This window comes from Salvia miltiorrhiza, chromosome 7, assembly GCF_028751815.1.
Source record: "Salvia miltiorrhiza cultivar Shanhuang (shh) chromosome 7, IMPLAD_Smil_shh, whole genome shotgun sequence".
Lineage (NCBI taxonomy): Eukaryota > Viridiplantae > Streptophyta > Magnoliopsida > Lamiales > Lamiaceae > Salvia > Salvia miltiorrhiza.
In genome coordinates, this window is record NC_080393.1 from 35,968,939 (window position 1) to 35,987,593 (window position 18,655).

At 36.5% G+C, this 18,655-nt stretch overlaps 1 protein-coding gene and 1 long non-coding RNA gene across 4 annotated transcripts; one reads left to right on the forward strand and one right to left on the reverse strand.

The window, feature by feature from the left end:
* The first annotated feature begins 2,342 nt into the window (after positions 1–2,342).
* LOC130996213 (protein ACCUMULATION AND REPLICATION OF CHLOROPLASTS 3, chloroplastic) lies at positions 2,343–18,373 on the forward strand. 3 transcript variants are annotated; one of them, XM_057921725.1, is made up of 16 exons: positions 2,343–2,858; positions 4,284–4,342; positions 6,690–6,751; positions 7,438–7,572; positions 7,772–7,820; positions 11,361–11,473; positions 11,596–11,667; positions 11,731–11,841; positions 12,076–12,257; positions 12,755–13,045; positions 13,123–13,205; positions 13,372–13,730; positions 14,935–15,039; positions 15,149–15,286; positions 16,972–17,138; positions 17,902–18,373. In XM_057921725.1, exons 1-16 carry the CDS (start codon positions 2,548–2,550, stop codon positions 17,969–17,971), a joined length of 2,307 nt encoding a protein of 768 aa, XP_057777708.1. In that variant the 5' UTR covers positions 2,343–2,547; the 3' UTR covers positions 17,972–18,373. The 3 variants fall into 3 exon arrangements, with proteins under 3 accessions (XP_057777708.1, XP_057777709.1, XP_057777710.1); XM_057921726.1 differs by having other exon boundaries at positions 2,372–2,858; positions 11,731–11,826; XM_057921727.1 differs by lacking the exons at positions 6,690–6,751; positions 7,438–7,572; positions 7,772–7,820 and having other exon boundaries at positions 2,412–2,858.
* Positions 15,762–16,580, reverse strand: LOC130996214 (uncharacterized). Its single transcript, XR_009092438.1, has 2 exons — positions 16,143–16,580; positions 15,762–15,914 (listed from the first exon to the last, which is right to left on the reverse strand). It is a non-coding gene; the product is annotated as an uncharacterized LOC130996214 (long non-coding RNA).
* Positions 18,374–18,655: the final 282 nt, after the last annotated feature.

Sequence of the window (18,655 nt, forward strand, 5' to 3'; positions counted from 1 at the left end):
TATGATTGGCAAGTTCACAATATGAGCTCAACAATACAACAATAATGGAGAAAAAAATCGTGGAAAAATTGAACAAATGTAAAAGTATTTGATAAAAAAAATGGAATTTTTAAAGATCATGGGGAAAATGGATTTAGGGCAAAGTTCGTGATATTATATGAAATTATGCAATTAACCCAATCGACGCCACGTAGCATTTGCCGGAATGGCGTGTGCCGGCGAGCCACATCAGCGCCACGTAGATTCCGATTTGAGGGAAAAAAAATCATGGGGAAATTGAACAAATGTAAAAGTATTTGATAAAAAATTGAATCTTTGAAGATCGTGGGGAATATGGATTTCGGGCAAAGTTCGTGATATTATATGCAATTAACCCTATTAAATAACATAAAATTCATGTTTAAAAACTCTAAATCCTAAACTACCAACGCCGCTTTCCTATTCTCCACTTCAATAATTCTGAATTCTCTATTCTCCAATAATTGTAATCCCTCCAGCGGCTCAGCCTGTCCTCCCCTCCTCCTGCAGTTGCGGTGCCGCGCCCGACACCACCCTCTCTTCTTCCGCCTCCGGCGACTAGCCGCAATCTGCAATCCGCGTCGACGTCGTCCATCCTACAGCGCAGCAGCCCGCATCGACGTTGTTCTCCTTTACTGCTCTACAGCTACAGCCTGCCGCGGCGCCACCTCCCATCCACTGCCAACAGACCGACGACTAGCAATAGTAACAGCCCCGTCTCGACAACTCCTCCCTTCGTCCAATTTAAATTCTTTTCACTCTATTATATGCTTTTCTTGTTTTTTTTTCTATTTGTTTGTTACTAAATCCATGCGATTTTTCAGTTTGTGTGTAATTAAAGAATTTGTTGGATTTCAATTTTAAAATGTGTTTTGTGTGTTGGTGGAACTATCCTTGTGTTCCCAAGAACTATGATATACTTTTAACCGAACATCCGTAGAATTGTGGAAGTATTCTTGTGTTCCCTTCTTAACACTGAATCCATTTAGACGAGCATATTCACAATACAAAATATAAATCCCTTCCAAACTTTCATTCACAGCACCAACCTTCAATTTATCCTCAATTTGATTTCTTATTGACTTAATAGGCTCGCTCTCCAGATCTGAAACAATAACCTCTTTAGACGAGCTACATTCCTTAACCTCAACATCATTCTCAATTTCTTCATAAAAAACATTCAAATCAATCACCATAACCAAAAATTTAACTATATCCAATCAATTTTTATCCATAGATAAGTATCAAGATAATAATGTCACTGCATAATATCTCTAACGCAAGATAGACGACAACAAATTACCTAGGAAAAATATGATTCCCATTAATACATGCATTTTAATTATTCGGTAATAAAAGGTAAATTATTACAATAATATATACAAATAACCTTCATTAAAAAAATTATTACCGGGAATTCAGAAAAAAATTGAAAATTACCAATCTCTGCCGAAATCATATATGCTATTGTCTTTCTCATGAACGTTTCTACTGCATGCTTGAAGGATAAATTTTGCTTCAATCCATGCCATCCAACATTTGCACAAAATGATTTTTTTTTCCATTATCTCGCAAGCAAATTCTGAAATGTAGAGAAAATGAGTATAATTTTTTTTCCAGAATATATAGTTAGCTATTTCGAATGTCCAAATTTTTACCTTTCATTAGAAGAAATGTTGTAAGAATATCAACCGATGAGGGATCTTGTACAAATTAACGAGGAAAAACGTCACACTTGGGGTTGATGCAAGAAATCTTCAAAGTTTCACTTGTAATGGAGAATTTCTCAGTTGTCCTGATGATGAAGAGTGTTTAGTACTCTTCATTTGAAAAATTCTTGCAGAAACACAGCTGTCATAGCTATACAATAGGGAACCGGGTGTAGCTTGGGTTATTTCGAAACAGAACCGAGTTTGAAAGAGTAGTTCATTGATTTTTTTTTTTCACTTAAAACACATGACACGTTTCTAAATCGGAGCGGTCATCCACTGCCTAAAACCAAGCATGGACTTAACTGGTTTTATACCCTTTGATCGGTCGGTTCGATTCAAAATTTGTAATCATCAGTTTGATTTTAGTTTAAGCATACTGGATCGATTCGGTTCCGTTAATGCTACAATTTACTCATCATCACATGTGTGACTTTAACAAGATAGCTCAAATTTCTTATCACAAAATTTGCTCCCATATCATATTTGAAACTCCGTCCAATTATTCATAATTTTCAATAGAATTTTGAAAATCTAACTATTTTGAAGTCCAAAGATCATGCTACAAAGCAGAAACTATCGTTTTCAATTTAAGGTTAAGAGGAGTAATATTTAGGATATTAACAAAATTAAAATTGAGTGACAATTTTATAGTCTAATATTGAAGAAAAATAATCCGTTTTTTTTTTCTTTGAAAAAAGAAAAATAATCCGTTAAATCTAAAAGTTTGCAACTGTCGGAGGAGCCCTTCCTCGTCCACCAGCTCCCGCCTCCTCCACCTCCACGACGGCACGCCGTATAAAGTTTCCGCCGATAGCCCATGAACCTTTTCTACCCCAATACCACTGCGCCACATTCCTTCTCACGCCTTTCATCCTTTCCACAAACAACCCTCCATAAACGCCGTTCTAAGTTGTTTGTCGGATGCCGCTCAAATTCCATCAAACAGAAATTAAGCTGCAATTGCGTCACTTCTAGCTGCGAAAGTAGCAGTGGGCGTAGCAATGGCGGTAGTGATACGTCGGGGGAATGCGGCGAGTGCCTGGACGTGATAGTGGTGGGCAGCCGGAAAGATGCGCTGCTGGACTTCTGCTCGGCCTCGCCTTTCCTATCCCCTGTTTTGAGATTCTGGTATGTGTGCTCTGCTCTACTCAAATTCTTATGTTGTGCGTGTGATTTATCATTTAGGAATTGTTGTATGTCTTGGTAATATGATTTATTAGGTTGTGGAATTGGTAATGAAGTGTTACAAGGGCCGCTCTTGATAGAAGTGGTTTGGAATAGAATAGGTATGGACCGTGCAAAGTGCAATTCGGATGGACTGAATCGCGTAATTAGAAACCTAGGTTCAATGTGATTGCTTAACTTGTGTCCTTGAGGATTTCAATGTGCATTTGGGACTTGGGAAGAGTGTTCTGTAGAATCCTACAGGTCAATGGCATTACTTTCTGCCAATATTGCAAAATATGCATAGCACAAATAAACTGATCAAGGACTATGTGCTGTAAAAGAGTGGAGGCTTGAACTTATATAATGTTCTTCATGGAGGTAAAATGTGGAAAATAAACAAAAACATTTGTTTTTGTTTATTTTTTGGATAGATTCTAATAGCTGTGGTTAAAGTGACTTGCTGTTTTTTGCTAGTTTGCTAACTAATGAAAGATATCAGGTTGTATAGATGAATAAGGGTATTAGATCCATGGCTTGAACCACTGAGAATAGCTGCAAAATTTAGTATTGGTGGCCAAGTAATGAGCTTTGTCTATATCTCTGAGATGCACCATGTTGTTTCTTGACTATATAAACTCTGGAAATGATTGGACTGTTCTACTAAATATCCAGAGTTCTGCAGTTATTTTAACAGCCAATTTGGTTGGCTTTGATTTCTAGTTGCTCGATTGAGGAAAGACTTTGTTTTCTATAATTTGTTATGCTCATACATGATTTATACATACTCACCCATTAGTTGATAATACTTTTGGAGTAAAGTTTTTTGGGTGAGAGTTAAGGTATAGGCTGTGAATGATATGTGTTATTATACTCATGATTATTCTGAAAAAGGAACCAACCCATAGAGGAAAAATATTATGCTGCTCGTATGTTAGTGATAATAACCATCGGTGGAGATGCATGCAAAAATTTGGCATTGGTGTTGAAGAATTGCTATTTTGTTCTTATATAAAAAAGACCTCAAATTATGTGAAAACACATTACTTGACTCATTCTATGAGATATTTTTATGTGTGTGTGTGTGTGTGTGTGTGTGTTTTGAGGACTAGAAGTTACCCAGATAGTCCATCTAGTAATGTTGAACTGGGTCTGGTTGAACCAGTTTGATGGATTCCTTCATTAGATGCAATTTGAACCTTTAACTTGATAATATAATAATAACCTAGACAATGTAATAATATGTGTTGTCCTAACTTGGTGCTGAAGGATTAGTACTCAATGAATTAATTCTTTTTGAGTAGATTTTAGCTGGCCCAAGGATTGCTAAATTACCAAGGTCTTACTGGATACAGAAATTCCCCTTAACCTCAATTTGGACTCTGGCAGGAACGTTCTTGGTGCTGACTCGGAACAGGTGCAACTGCAACAAAGGTTCGCAAGCAAAGGTCAAACATCTAATCTCAGTTTTCCTTCTCTGGCTTATAGTTAATGTTTTTATTTATTTAAATTTGTTTATTGATTATTATTATTATTATTATTATTATTATTTTTTTTTTTTTCTTAGATAAAAAATAAATATCCATAAATAATTTAGTAACTGCAAGTTCAAATCATTTACATCTAATATGAGATCCTTTTGATTTTTGTTGGGCCATGTACCTGTCAAAGCTTGGTCATATATAGTTATATATGAGTCTTATATATTACATCGATGAGTCTAATGGATTCTCCCTGAACAGCTCACTCGACATGATATTTAGAGCTTTAATCTACAGTATTGTTCTTTTTTTAATAAACAAATATGCTAAACTTTAAAAAAGGAAGAATTACAAAGGGATGGGAATTCCCGCAGTTGTGAAATCAACCTAATACAAGTCCAGTCTCTAACAATATCTGACACCAAGAATGCCTTAAAATCTGTATCATTTGAGGCCACCAAGCAGCTCAAAACTCATTTCTATCCCCCCACCTCTTCTAAAGATTCTTCTTTATCCTCAAAAATTCGCCTATTGCTTTCTGACCACGAGGACCAACAAAGAGATGGAACAAATGATCCCCCATTATACTTTGCCTTTTCTAGAAATCAGATTTCCAAGATTGGATAAAAATAAATCATTGACCAAACATGGCACAATCCACTGAATGCCAAGCTCATTAAGCGCCATATGTGGAAGTCTGAGCGAGGAGCAAAATAGAGCTAACGATCAAGATCTTTAGAGAGATTTCTGCAAAGAACACACCCATTTTGGGGAAATTGTGTGGGAAAAATCTGTGTAACTTATTACAAGTGAGAACTTCCCCGAAACCAATAATCAAGAAAAGATCTGAACTTTTCAAGGCATGGGTACCTTCTAGATAGCTTTAAAGAAGGGGAAATGGGAAGAAGAATCAAATGCTAGAAAGAATTCACAAAGGATTTAGTATCATTCTGATCCTCGAAAAAGATGAACTCCTTCAAAAAGTTAAGCAAAGATCACAGTTCTTGCAATTCAAAATCTTTAAGATTGAGAAGCAGATTTAAACCTCAAGAAACAAGAGGGCAAGGGAAGGGGTTTTGAGTCACGGTTTCAAAGGAAATAATTATTTTATGATGGACTGAAGAAATACAGTACAAGGAAGTGGAAAATGAGGAAAAACGACAAGTTACCCACTCAAGCATCCTCCCAGAATCTCACTTCACTACCAACTCTGATAAGGACCTTTGCTGATTGATGGAACTCATTATGGACTCTAGAAATGCATTTTCAGGTACTTTGAAGAGTAGCTCCAGTAACAATGCCCTCATTCCATTGGTTATCTTGGAATCTGCACCTCTTTATCACTCTACACCACAAAGAATTATCTTCTTGAAATTGCCACCACCATTCCCCGATAAAGCCTTACATTTTAAGCATCCCAATACCCAAACACCACCCCAAGTTCTTTGAGTTGTGTCTTGTGTGATCACTTTCTTAGATACAAGATGGGAGTTATCTTCTTTGTCAGGGCATCCCATAAAAAATCTTTCATTCTCTTTTCCATCAGACAAACAATACCTTTTGACACTCGAAAAAGCTAAAGATAAAAGATTGAGAATGAACTTAAGACTGATTTTGTAAGTAACACCCCGCCCCTTTTAACAAGTTAGTTTGTTCCCATTCAGTTATCTTTTCCAAAAACTTTATCATAACTGATTCCCAAAAGGAGATCTCTTTAGGGGATTATCTCCCAATTAGATCACTAACTATCTAATAGGTCATTCTCCACAGCACATCCAACAGCAATCGCTAATTGTCGAATGTTGTTTTCTTCCAGGTTAATGCACAGTATTATTCTTAGACGAACCACACAAACCAAAACCTCGAGTACAAGTAATTGTTTGCACTAGCATGAATCTTCTGTCGCACCATTAACCTGCCACCACCATCATCGTGATGCTCTTTTTTTTGGTACTCAATCATGTTGCTGCTCTTTCCTCATTTTTGTCGTCCCATGCTGGAATATTTTATCACCATTATTGGTTTTTCTCTCTTTCTTTCTTTCTTTCTTCTTTCTTTCTTTTTTCTTCCTGGGTTAGGTGGTGCCATTGTGGTATAAAATGATGGGAACTGAAATTAACATTTTCTTTTTTAACGAAATTAACAAAATTTGAATGGTATGTATTAGCTGATTAGCTCAAATAATATCCTTATTATATGCTAGAATAAATGGCAATTTTCTTTCTGCTGTGCATAGCAAACCATTAGCTTTTATTTTGCAATCGCTGCATATTTTTCTTCTGCATCTTTCTCAGTCTCTTTGTGGCTTTTTCAGATAGCACTCCAAGAACTGTGGAAGACTTCTTGGCTTGGCACACTTCTAAAGCTGTGATACTTGTTTGTACATAACTTACTTTTCCTCAAATAATTATTCCTTTCATGTCTAACCAACTTCTTTTTTGGTAATTGATGTTGGTTGATAAGAGGTTTTCATGTTTCTATGAGAACCATTAATGGAGATCTTCATGCATGTGTTGAAGAAACTCCAAATGAATAGTATTAGGAAAATATCATATTATTGTGTGTTCAACGTTTTACTTAAATATTTTAGTGTTGGGTACTTGATCAGAGAACACGAGTTTTCATTAAGATTTGATCCTTCTTTGTAATTCACTACTTAAGATTGAGAAAAACATGCTAAATCCCTAAAATTTTCTGCGAGAAATATGTTGCCATATGTAACTTGTTTCTAGATTTGGCCTCCTAAACACATTTGATAACATTTAGCCCTTTGATTTATGTTAATCTGTATTTTGAACTTCCATGAAATTATTTTCAATTTTTCATATGATAATTAGTACGAGTATTTGGAAAAACATATAGGTGATGTCAGATTATTTCACGAAGTCAAATAAGTAGTCAAGAAAACTCATTCTGAAGTAAAAAAATAAAAGCCTAGAGCTCGAATAAAATCGGAAAAGATATAATGCTATGATGCAATGGGCCTAATGGAGATTTTTGTTTCACATTGAAGTGTCGTTAATAGATTTCAATATTTGAAAATTCTTCAATATTCTTGTTAGGTTGCTAGTGCTGCTTATGGTTCAGATCATATTACAGCACTTGAGGTCCTTAGCAATGTCAAGAGTGGAAATGGGTTTGTGGTGGGCATAATATTGATGCCATTTAGCTTTGAAGGGAAAAGACGCCAAGATGAGGTGATCTCTATTCTTTTTCGGTCTATGATGCAACATTAAACATTAATATATCCACACAATCTGTTACCTGCCTCTGAAACTAAAATGGAAGATGATGAGTATTGAATATCCAACCATGTTGATCTTGGGAGTTCTGGTATATACCAATGTCATCATTTTGAAGCTGAAAATAACTGATGGTGATTTATCTCATCTGTAGGTCAAGGATTTGGTTGGCAAACTTCAAAAGCAGACAAATTTCTGTATTGGTGAGTGACTTGTTTTCCTGGGCCAACTATGGTGCACCTAGAGCTAAATGTCTCTGAAGCTTCCCTTCCTATTTCAAACATGTCTTGTTCCCATAACCTTCAGCCAATATCCGGTTCCTATAATAATAGACAACTTCGTGAGTTGAGCATGAGGCACTGAGCTTTGTGTAATAGTACAAAATCACCACTTTCAATTTCTCTATTTTATATGTGTGTGTTTAGTTTAAGCACATAAGTGCCAGCATTATACACTATTAGTGTATGCTTTTGTCATCTATGTATATTTCTACCTTATCCTCCAATAAAGAATGATATGATAAAAGGCAAAACTAGGATGTTGTGGAGGTGACTGCTGGGATAAATTCAACATCATTAAATCTTGAGCTAGACAAAATGCTATGTCAATGTACAGCTCCTCTTAGGAACTGTTTCCTTGTAATTAGAAGCTTTCCCATTATTTTCAGCAAATGACTTGCTTGGACTTCCCCATAATGACTTTTGAGGATATTATTTGTTACATTCATTCATTCATTTGAATTAAAAGATTTATTTAAACAGGGTTGGTTTCTGGGCAAACTCTGGAAATGTATGTACCTCTTCTTCTAGAAGAAATTGAATTGAAAGGGGAAAAATAAAAGAGAACCCTGGAGAAACAATATGCATTACTGTAATTTACATTATGTTGTCCAACAGTGGATGGAGGAGAAAATGCTAGCTCAAGAAAATTACATTGCATTATATATGGAAATCACCGATATAGATACTATACACTACAAGTTCACAAGAAGGTTCTGTCCAATATTTAATTAGGACTAGCCTATTAAGATCTAGTAGGGATATGAGATACACTTTTTTTGCTATACAGAAGAGAAATATACCCACACCTGTAAAAACATACTATGAAATTGAACTTGTTACGCAATTCACGATGATTACACAAACAGAAGTGTTTGAGCATTTGTGTAGTAGTACAAAATGAAGGGGAAGGGGAGGGTGGTTGCCACTGGTTTTGCAATGGGAGATGGCTACAGACTAAAGGTTCAAGCACGGTCTGGAGGAGAGGGGAGGTATTGTGCGTCAGCGGTCCTGTGAGAACTTACAACGAGCTATGGAGGTGGCAATACGACTGTTGTACGCAAGAGAGAGGAGTACTTTTTCATTTTTCTATTAAGGGAAAATTTGGACATTCACCCAGAAAATGGGTAGGGCTGTGGGTATAATTTGTCTTCTCTAAAGCAAAATGGCTAGTTTTAACTATTAACTAAGATTTATGTTGGTGTATACTGGCAGAAACAAAGCTTTTTGGGGAAGTTAGGTCCCTTCGGTTAGTAAGAAATTGGGCAACCTTCATAGTTTATGAAGGCTCACTTGAGGTGTGGGGGTTAGCATTAGGTGTTGTTAGCATTCATAATATGATATCTATTTACTTTATATTCAATATAGGATCAAGCTGTTGTGTGGGCATTAAGCTATTTACTTGGGCCTCATGTTTTAGGTCTTTAAATACTTATTTGTGAATTAGGGTGAGACATCTTTGGATATCATTACTGTTTTGGGACAACATCTCACTGTAGGCTCGCAAGAGGAATTGTATTTCATTCTGTAGGCCATTTTTCTTTTCTCAATTACCTTTACTTTATCTAGTGGTCCGATCTGCTGGATAGAGAGATGGTAAACACACGGGGCATCGAGAGTCCACTAAATAACTTAGAGAAGGTGGTTGAGGCCTTGAGGGTTTGCACCGCTCGATCGACGAAATCTGTGCCAACCAGGCGCGGCTGATGCGCGCCGGGCAGCGGCGGGTGCGCATTGAGGAGTTGTTATTATTTTGATCAGGAAAAATGAAGCTACATCAGCACAACAACCTCTCATGTTCCTTGTGGCCAGAACAGTGCCAAAGCAGCCACACCTTCCTGTTTATGTGACACCGCTTGCTCCTCTTGTAGATGCAATTGTTGTGGTGGCTTCTGCTCCTCTAGATGTTGTTGCTGCTCTTATCCTTACAAAGGCTTCTGCTGCTTCAAGGATTGCTCCTGTCCCTACAAAGGCCCCTACACTTGCAAGGGTTGATGCTGACTTCCCTCATCGAGATTGGAGGGAACTGACTGTGGAGTTCTTCAACACCAGAAATTTATGCTGAAAATATACAGCCTCTTCTGGGATCACCATGCAGCAAGAGGGATATGGATTTACTGATTCAAATAGCTTGAAGACGTGGCAGATTTGGGTTGTGTTTTGAAGTATTCTCACAGTGAAGGAATTGTTAGCGCTAATAAGATGATATCTTTATTTACTTTATGTTCATAGTTATCTTTTATTTCCTTAATTCATCTAGTTATTTATGGTTGGAATAAAGTGATAGATAAGGCTTTTGTGTGGGCTCCAAGCTATTTACTTGTGCCTCAAGTTTTTAGGTCTTTAAATAGTTATTTGTGAATTTGGGTGAGACATCTTTGGAGATCATTATTATTTTGGGACAGCATCTCACTGTAGGCATTGCAAGAGGAGTTATATTTTAATCTGTTAGTCGATTTTTTTTTCTGAGTCACCTTTACTCTATGGCGGCGTTTACTTTTGAAGATTGGCCTAGATAGATAGAAATAGTATAGGCTAATCCCTTGTTTCTTAAGATGGATTGGAACTTTGGGATATCCCAAGGCTCTTGGTAATTACTATCGTTTGAGCTAATTTTGCTTGATTCATATCCCATTAAAAATCATAAAAAGTAAACGCAGCCTATCAGGTTTAGGGTTGCTTGGTGGGTTCGGCACTTTAAAATTTTAAACCTTCCCTATGTCAGACATGTTTAGAGATTGGAGTACAGTGTAGTATGGATGTCAATGGCGGGTTACACCTAGACCAGAACCATTAAAATTGTTTTGGTTTCGGGTAACCTGCCCATCAGTTATTGGAATCGGACTGAACCCATACCATTGAGTGATAAAATGAAAGGGTCCGGATGGGTTAGTTACCGATACGACATAACCCTTCTTCAATTCAAAAACCAAATTTCACCGCCGCCGCCACTGAGTCTCCTTCTCTAACCATCGTTGTTACTCAAATATTTGAGTTACAGGCTTAACAGCCTTTTTTGCAGTTTTATTGTTGAATCCAATTTTGTATCTGTTTAAGTTATTATTGCAATATTATTGCAATATTATTAATATTATTGGCAGAAAATATTATTGCAATATTATTAATATTTTCTGAAATCATTTAAAAATGTCATTCCCAATAATAATAATAATAATAATCACGAGCGAGGTCGGACCGGACCCGAAATTAGCGGGTCGGATCAAGTCTGGACCGGTCAGGTTCCAGGTATGAGCGGATTGGGTCTAGAACCGGAACCGAAACCGAAACCGTTACTTTGTAGCTCAACGGGTAATCAACGGTTCCGGATCGGTCCGGGTGAAACCCGCCCATTGACATCCCTACAGTGTAGTATGACTTACTATTCCTCAGGGACCCTTCTTCCTACTATACCTTTTTAATTTGATGAATCATATTAATTGTTTTTCACAAAAATGATGGCTGCAGTTCTTGAAACTGATACACTTCTCGAAAATGATTTGGTAACTCTGGATGAGGCTTTGAGGACTACCAATAATGCTGTTTTGATGGCCATATACACCATTTCCATTTTATTATCTGTAAGCAAACTCTTTCTCCTTGATTCTGGTTTCAAGTTTTTTAACTTCTTATTTGCTAATACTTCTTTGTTATTTATTCTGTGGAGTATTGAGATAATCACTTTTTGTATTGTCATTAACAGGAGAAGCACATGAAGTTTCTGAGTGCAAAAGATGATTCGATCAGAGAAATTCAACTTCCTGAGTTTCAAGAAGTAAGCTTCTTTATACTCTCATTTTCGCCTTCATCCACTAAAATTTATGTTTATCATCTCTAGGTTTTTGAAAACTATAAAGAAGCAAGAATTGGATTTGGGGCTGGTTACAACGTCAAAGCATCACTGTTGCGAGCTATAAATGACTGCCCTTTCCTGGTAGTTGACATAAAGGTTCAATTTATTTAATTTTTTGTTTATGTTGCAGCAACTGTTATTCTGGCTGTTCTGTGCTGTTTTCCTTGGTTTTCTTAACCACCTTTCGTTTGTTAGTTCTCCAACTGAGTTTTGCTTAATTTCTTGAGGCTCATTAAGTCATTATGCAGCATGATAGTTTTTTCTTCGATTTGATTTTCAATTGTCCAATGTCCACTCAACTCAGGCTTCCTGGCACTATTCTTATGACAGGATCTTGATGGTGTAGTTTTATGCGTCATTGCAAGTTCAGGTGCTGTGGAAAGCAGTGAGGCGAATAATATTTTGCATACTGTTCGTGTAATTACAAAATGCAGTGGAAAAATAATTGTAGCTATAGTCCATGAGCCCTATCTGGAGGCTAACACAATAGTATCTGCCATCATTGTTTTTGGGTAAGGTTCCTTGTAAACCAATTTAGCTAATTTTTAAGTATCCACATTAGGCTTCAATCTGCATTACTTCTCACTGTTTTACTATTTAAGGATGAAGTTTACCTTTGATAACTTGACTGTGACATGAAATCTATTCTTTTTGAATGGACGTAAGAAGGGACATCAAGTTTCTTCAATGCTTCACCGATACTTGTTTCATTTAGCCTTTGCATATTCCGACATGCTTGATAAAAGAGATGCTTTTAAGTGTTTTTTAATAAGGGTAACAGCATTGAATTTTGTCTCTTTTTTTATTGCATAGGTGAAAAGTTGAAAGTTTTTAATAAATCACAACTTTAAGCAGTCAGTTCTTGCCAACTTGGTTTGAATTATGTTACTGGAACTCTATCAATTTAATGCTGATTTTTCTTTAGCTGTGACCATCTGTTTTCTCTTTGCTCAGGCAATTTTGTTTAGCTTCACCTTCTGTATGTTTGTTGTGTCCAATGTGTTAATAGATACACCAGAAAACAGTTGGCTCCTGCTCCAAGAAGTGGCATATTATCGAGCCTGGGTCAGCATTTCCCTTCCATTTTCAATATCTTTAAGAAGCAACACCAGCAACTGAACAACCTTGAGAAAGTCATTTTATCTGAGAGTCCACATGTCTCTAATGAGATAAATCCTCCTGTCATTAAAGATATGTCTGAGACAAATTCTTTAGATGGTACTGCTGATGACACTGTTGTTATCTCTGGGAAAACCCTAAATACATTCGGTGATGCAGAGGAAGAATTCCCTTCTTCCAGGTTCTTCCATGTAGATATCAATTTTAAAATAAGTACACAATAATATATCTTTGCATTTACAAATTCTTTTTATGCAGGAGTGACCATAGTTCTGGAGAAAAAGAGGTAGACCTATTGGATACCAATTTTAGTTCTTTGCCATATGAGTTAATTTCTGAAGGTAAAAAAATCTCAATGTATCCTTGTCACCTTTTGCTGAATATTCAATCAATAACGAATATGATTCTCTTGTTCTTCTTATGTTAATGATGATAGTGCATCAGCTTTGAAGTAAATAAAACTGTCTACTTGTCTTATAGTAATCCTAGTTGAAATGGATTGTACAGGAAACTACGTGTTCAAGAGGGAGCTGTTTACTAGAGGAAATATGGGGCCAAGTCATTCAACTGAATCCAAATACGGAACCAATTTTACAGATGCAGCTGCACTGGTTGACAGTGTCAGCATCTACAGATTACCTGTGGGTGTAAAAAATTTAGAAAAGTTGGAAGAGTCTCCTGTCTCCTCAAACAATAAGCGTGGAGCAGCATGGAGAATTGATGACGATGAGAAAACTGTACCAAATGTGTCTTGGTCTGGACTGGCTGATGTCAATTTCAATAATGCTTCTATATTCAACAAAGGAAGTAGCGCCAATAATTCTAAGAAGCAGGGAGTGCTTTCTGTTCGTGCTGCATCCATGTTGGTAAATTCATTTCTTCCTCAGGGCTTATAAAATCCACATATTAATGGAAGGGTCTGGTTCAATGCCTGACTGGAACTGCTTAGTGCTGTTTCATTCTTTCTTCCAAGTAATAGAATCATCCGTCCCTTATTCATTAATTACACAATTTTGGTTATTCCTCAGCATAATATCCATGACTCTGTCAGAAAACTTTTAGACATTCTCCAGTTCCTTTCTAAACAGTCCACTCTTGTCCAAAATATTCCAATAACATCCCAACAACACTTCATCTAAACCTCACAAAATATAACCCAACGTGTGTTTTCCCCCTTAAGCAAAATATACTTGTGAAGTCAACTTTGGCCTGAAAGTTGATGGTCACAATTTAAGAAGTGATTAACATAAATATCATTGGAGCAAAACAAAAGTTACTGTATAATAATTTTCTTGACCTAAAGCTGCTCACTTTTTAGCTTGGTACATAAGATATAGGGAGTCATTAATTTTAGTGACCAATAATTTCTACTTTGTCTTATTATTTTTGTATTTGCAAGTATGACAAAATTTAACAGTTAACAAATGCTATAAAAAAATCAGTACTCTAATATAATAGTGAATTGTTCATAGCTATCATCAAATAGTTTTAGTCTTGCCCATTGTTATCAGTATTGTTTGATAAAGAACTTATCAAGTAAGTTTTTAGCTGCACCGTGCTTTAAACTTGTTGGAGCAGATAATTCTGAAATAGCTAACTTTTAGTTAGAAGTATGTTTACAGAACATAATCTGGAGTAGTAGTATCTATGCAGTAGAGATGGCAAGTGCACACTGTGGGTAATAGTGGTCTTAATATACACATTTTCTCGCACAGTTCTGGAACCAATCTAACTTGATCTTGGGTAATCTCAAAACCGACATAAAAAAGGACCAATATCCATTCTCACTTGAGCAAAAGAATATATGATCTTCTATCAGCACAGTACAACTTTGAACCGAACTGAAACTTTGGTTCCTGAATGCATTTCCTTTTCTCCTTGTATTCTTTTTTTTTTTTTCTGATAGATGTAGAGTGAGTATTAATTGTGAAATTTTATCTCTATCCATCCACACACACACGCACATGTATATATATGAACAGATTTATTGGACAGTTCTTCTTTATGTTTCTCATAGTAAACTTTTAGGTTTAAGATTGTAATTAGATTGTGAATGTTTGTTGTGTGAAGGAATCAGAGAGAGATTCACAAAAGAAGTGGAGTCGTGTGGTTGAGATGAGATATCGTGGAGGAAAATACAAAGGGCGCTCTCAAGGAGGACTTCCTGAAGGAAAGGTACTTCTGCTCTACTGAGAAGCTCGCAGAACCCAATTTTTATTTTTTTTACTTGTGCAGAACCCAATTACTTGATTCATCTTAAAAAGTTATGGTTTGTGTCTCTCAGGGACGTCTATTGCTTGGTGATGGAAGCATCTATGATGGTATGTGGCGCTATGGAAAGAGATCAGGTCTTGGAACATTCTACTTCAACAATGGGGATGTTTTCCAGGGATCATGGAGGGATGATGTCATGCATGGCAAGGTACTTTTCTTCCAGCTTTTAAACAAATATAAAAACTATTTGATCTGCTCCTTGTTTATCACTTGTACCTTTTGCACATTAACAAGTACCATTATAAAACCATGTAATATTAGGGTCAATTTTTTTGTTTTTTGCCATGCAAACTAGGACTTTTGGGGCTTTTCTACCATTTCTCATTTAATTATTTGGGGGGGGTTTCATTTTCATCTCAAGTATAGTATTCCATCTTCTGCAATTTCCATCACAAGCCCACTGTTGGAGATCAGAATATTCCAAGAGCATTCCTTAAAATCTAAGAAGCATGGGGACGGATACGTAATACGGATACGATACGGTACGGGGACGTAAATACGTCATTTTTCCAAAAATCAAGATACGATACGTCAAAAATACGTTTTAGTTTTTTTATTTAAAATATATTTTATATATATTATAAATTCATAATTCACCAATAATATAAGTAAAACACTGCTAATTCATCATAACAAAGTTCCAAATAGCAAATAATGAAATAAAACAGTCTTAACAGATAATACTTCATGAAACACAATAAAATGTTAGTAGCCCTTTTCACTCATCATCGTCTTTCTCCTCCTCCTCCTCTTCCTCTTCCCTCAAATCTTCATGGCTGCCAATTCAAATAAAAAACATAAATCAAATTTCAATTCAAATAAACCCACTGCCCAATTCAATAAACCCACTGCCCAATTCAACAAAATACCCACGCCACTGCCAATTTGAAATACCAACTGCCAATTCGAAATTAAACTTCAATCCAACAAAACTCAAAGCCAATTTCAGCCAATCTTCATACATACCCACTGCCCAAGCCAAATAAAAGAGATTAGAGCAATACCTTTAGTTGTTAAGGTGGCCGGACTGCTCCAAGCGCACAGGGCGGTGCGACGGCGACAGCGGCGGGGCGCAGGGCGGTGCGACGGCGACGGCGGGGTGGCGCAGGGAGGCACGACGGCGAGCGGCGGGGTGGCGCAGGGGTGGGTCAGAGAGGAGAAGAGAGGAGGAACGTTAATTGTAAGTGGGGGAGGCGCGAATTAGGGTTTAAGAAGTTAGAAGTTTTAAATTATGTCTAAAACGTATTTTTTGAGAGAAATACGTATCTGACCGTATTGTCAACGTATTTTCGACGTATTTTTAATTTAAAAAATAATTAAAAAATCGGGCTTTAAAAATACATCCCCGGGGACGTATTTTACGCGTATTTTTCGCGTATCGTCCCCGGGACGTCCCCGGGACGCGTACGTCCAGCAAACTGCCGTCCCCATGCTTCATAGCTTAAAATACCTCCAGCGGTAATTCCAAATGGAGAATAACAAAAGTTGGATTCAGGTGGCAATCAACCAAACAAAAGAGAAATTAATAGTTTCTATGGTGAACTCAAAAAATGGTATTGTTTCACTGAAAGAAAGTGTTACAAAAATCGATTTGCCCTTAATAACCATAGAAGTATACAGCAGTTTGAAGAATGAGTTATTTGGGATCAAAATTTCCCAGTGCACTTTTGTATTACGTCTCAGACCAAACTTATTAAAAATCAGACTCTATTAGATGCATCATAAATGTACATGTAGCCTGAACCGGCGAAAGGAAACATGAGACCCACAAATGTATCTGTTATGGATTAATAGTTCTGAAAGATGTTCTCTTCTTTTGTGTTTATTACACAGGGATGGATTTACTTCCACACAGGGGATAGATGGTTTGTTAACTTCTGGAAGGGAAAAGCTGATGGAGAAGGCCGTTTTTACTCAAAGCATGGTGATGTTTTCTTTGGCCACTTCAAAGAGGGATGGCGACATGGCCACTTTCTTCGTATCAATGTTGATGGGACAAGGTTCAATTTTTTAACAATGTTCCTTTTTTACATTTATTCTTTTACCTGATCTTTGTGATCTGGTATGAATGGACTATTTCATGCAATATATAAAATGAAATTTTCTCATCATATCTGAAAATAATCAAGATAATGAGTTTTAAATAAATCTTAGAAGTAGGAAGGCCACAAACGTGCATACTAATGGTTAGATTATCTTGTTCATGCTACCGTTAACAAAATTTGGTTTTAGCTGCAAACTGTTCCTCTACTTTAGACCCGAGCTAGCCCATAAGGATTTTCCAATATATTAAGATCGTAATCATAATTTCTAAATGCATGTGTTTCTAGGTTGAATTCTATTGTTGTTCAAGAAAACTCTACTAGAAGCTCTGTCATTGCCATGAAAAATTTAACATATAATTTGAGAGCTTTTCTACACTAAAATGTTTTGCTTATTTAATGTCAAATTTTAGTCAGAGATTGGTCTATATACAGTTGAGCTTAACTTAAATCTAGGTATTGTCTTTTCAAGAGATATCCTAAAAATGCTTGTATCTTAAAAATTTCAACTTTTCTAATGCAAGAAATCAATGACTTTTGAATGGCAAAGCTAAGCAACCACTTTATAATATCCATAAGAGCCATTCTGTTTCCATGGGAACTTTACCTTGTATTTTCTACACCTGCTGAGTGTTATGCCTAACATATGTCAAGTAAACTTGCTATAAATTTATACTCTTTCATCTAGAACTTTCTTATTTACAATATTCACATTCCACAGGGCCGAAGAGTTATGGGAGGAAGGTGTGCTCGTCAGTGAAACACAATTGGATCCCAATGAAGATGGTTGAACATCGGTCTTCACACACCACCCTCTTGCAAGGTCCCATGCCTCTGATTTATATAGAAACGCATGTAATCCGCCCCAATATAGGAGCTCTTGGAATATGTTTTGGATGCGGAGCCTACTTTTCTGTCCCAAGGTTACTGACTCAATCTATTATCTCAGATAGTATTGTGTAAATGTGTGCATATCACTGGGAGATTATTCCGCCGCGCCACCAAAATATGTAGTCAAATTTTTGCGTCTACTTTTGGAAAAGAGTCTTATATGGGGAAGGAGGAATATAGTAGTAATTATTTGATGGAATGAAATGATTAATTGTAATTTTGGCTGTCACAGTACCTGCTTCTTTTATTTCTTTCGCTAAGAGCTATTCAAGAGTGAATGGGATGAAAATGTCATTACATTATCTTTTCATGTACTGTATCTTCCGCAAACAATAATAACACCTAATCGGTCTTGCTTCGGAATGACTAAAACGCCAAAAAGGTAAAGCAAAATATGTTACTTATAGCAGCACTTCCAAGTTTATACAAGTGAGAGATACACTACACTATGATTTGAAATTATGAGAATAAGAAAATTTTCCAAGTATACATATAGATGGTTAATTTGATACATAAATCAGGTAAACAATATAAACCCAAGACTAGCGCGATCACTCAACCAACTTACAATGCTCGACTTACAC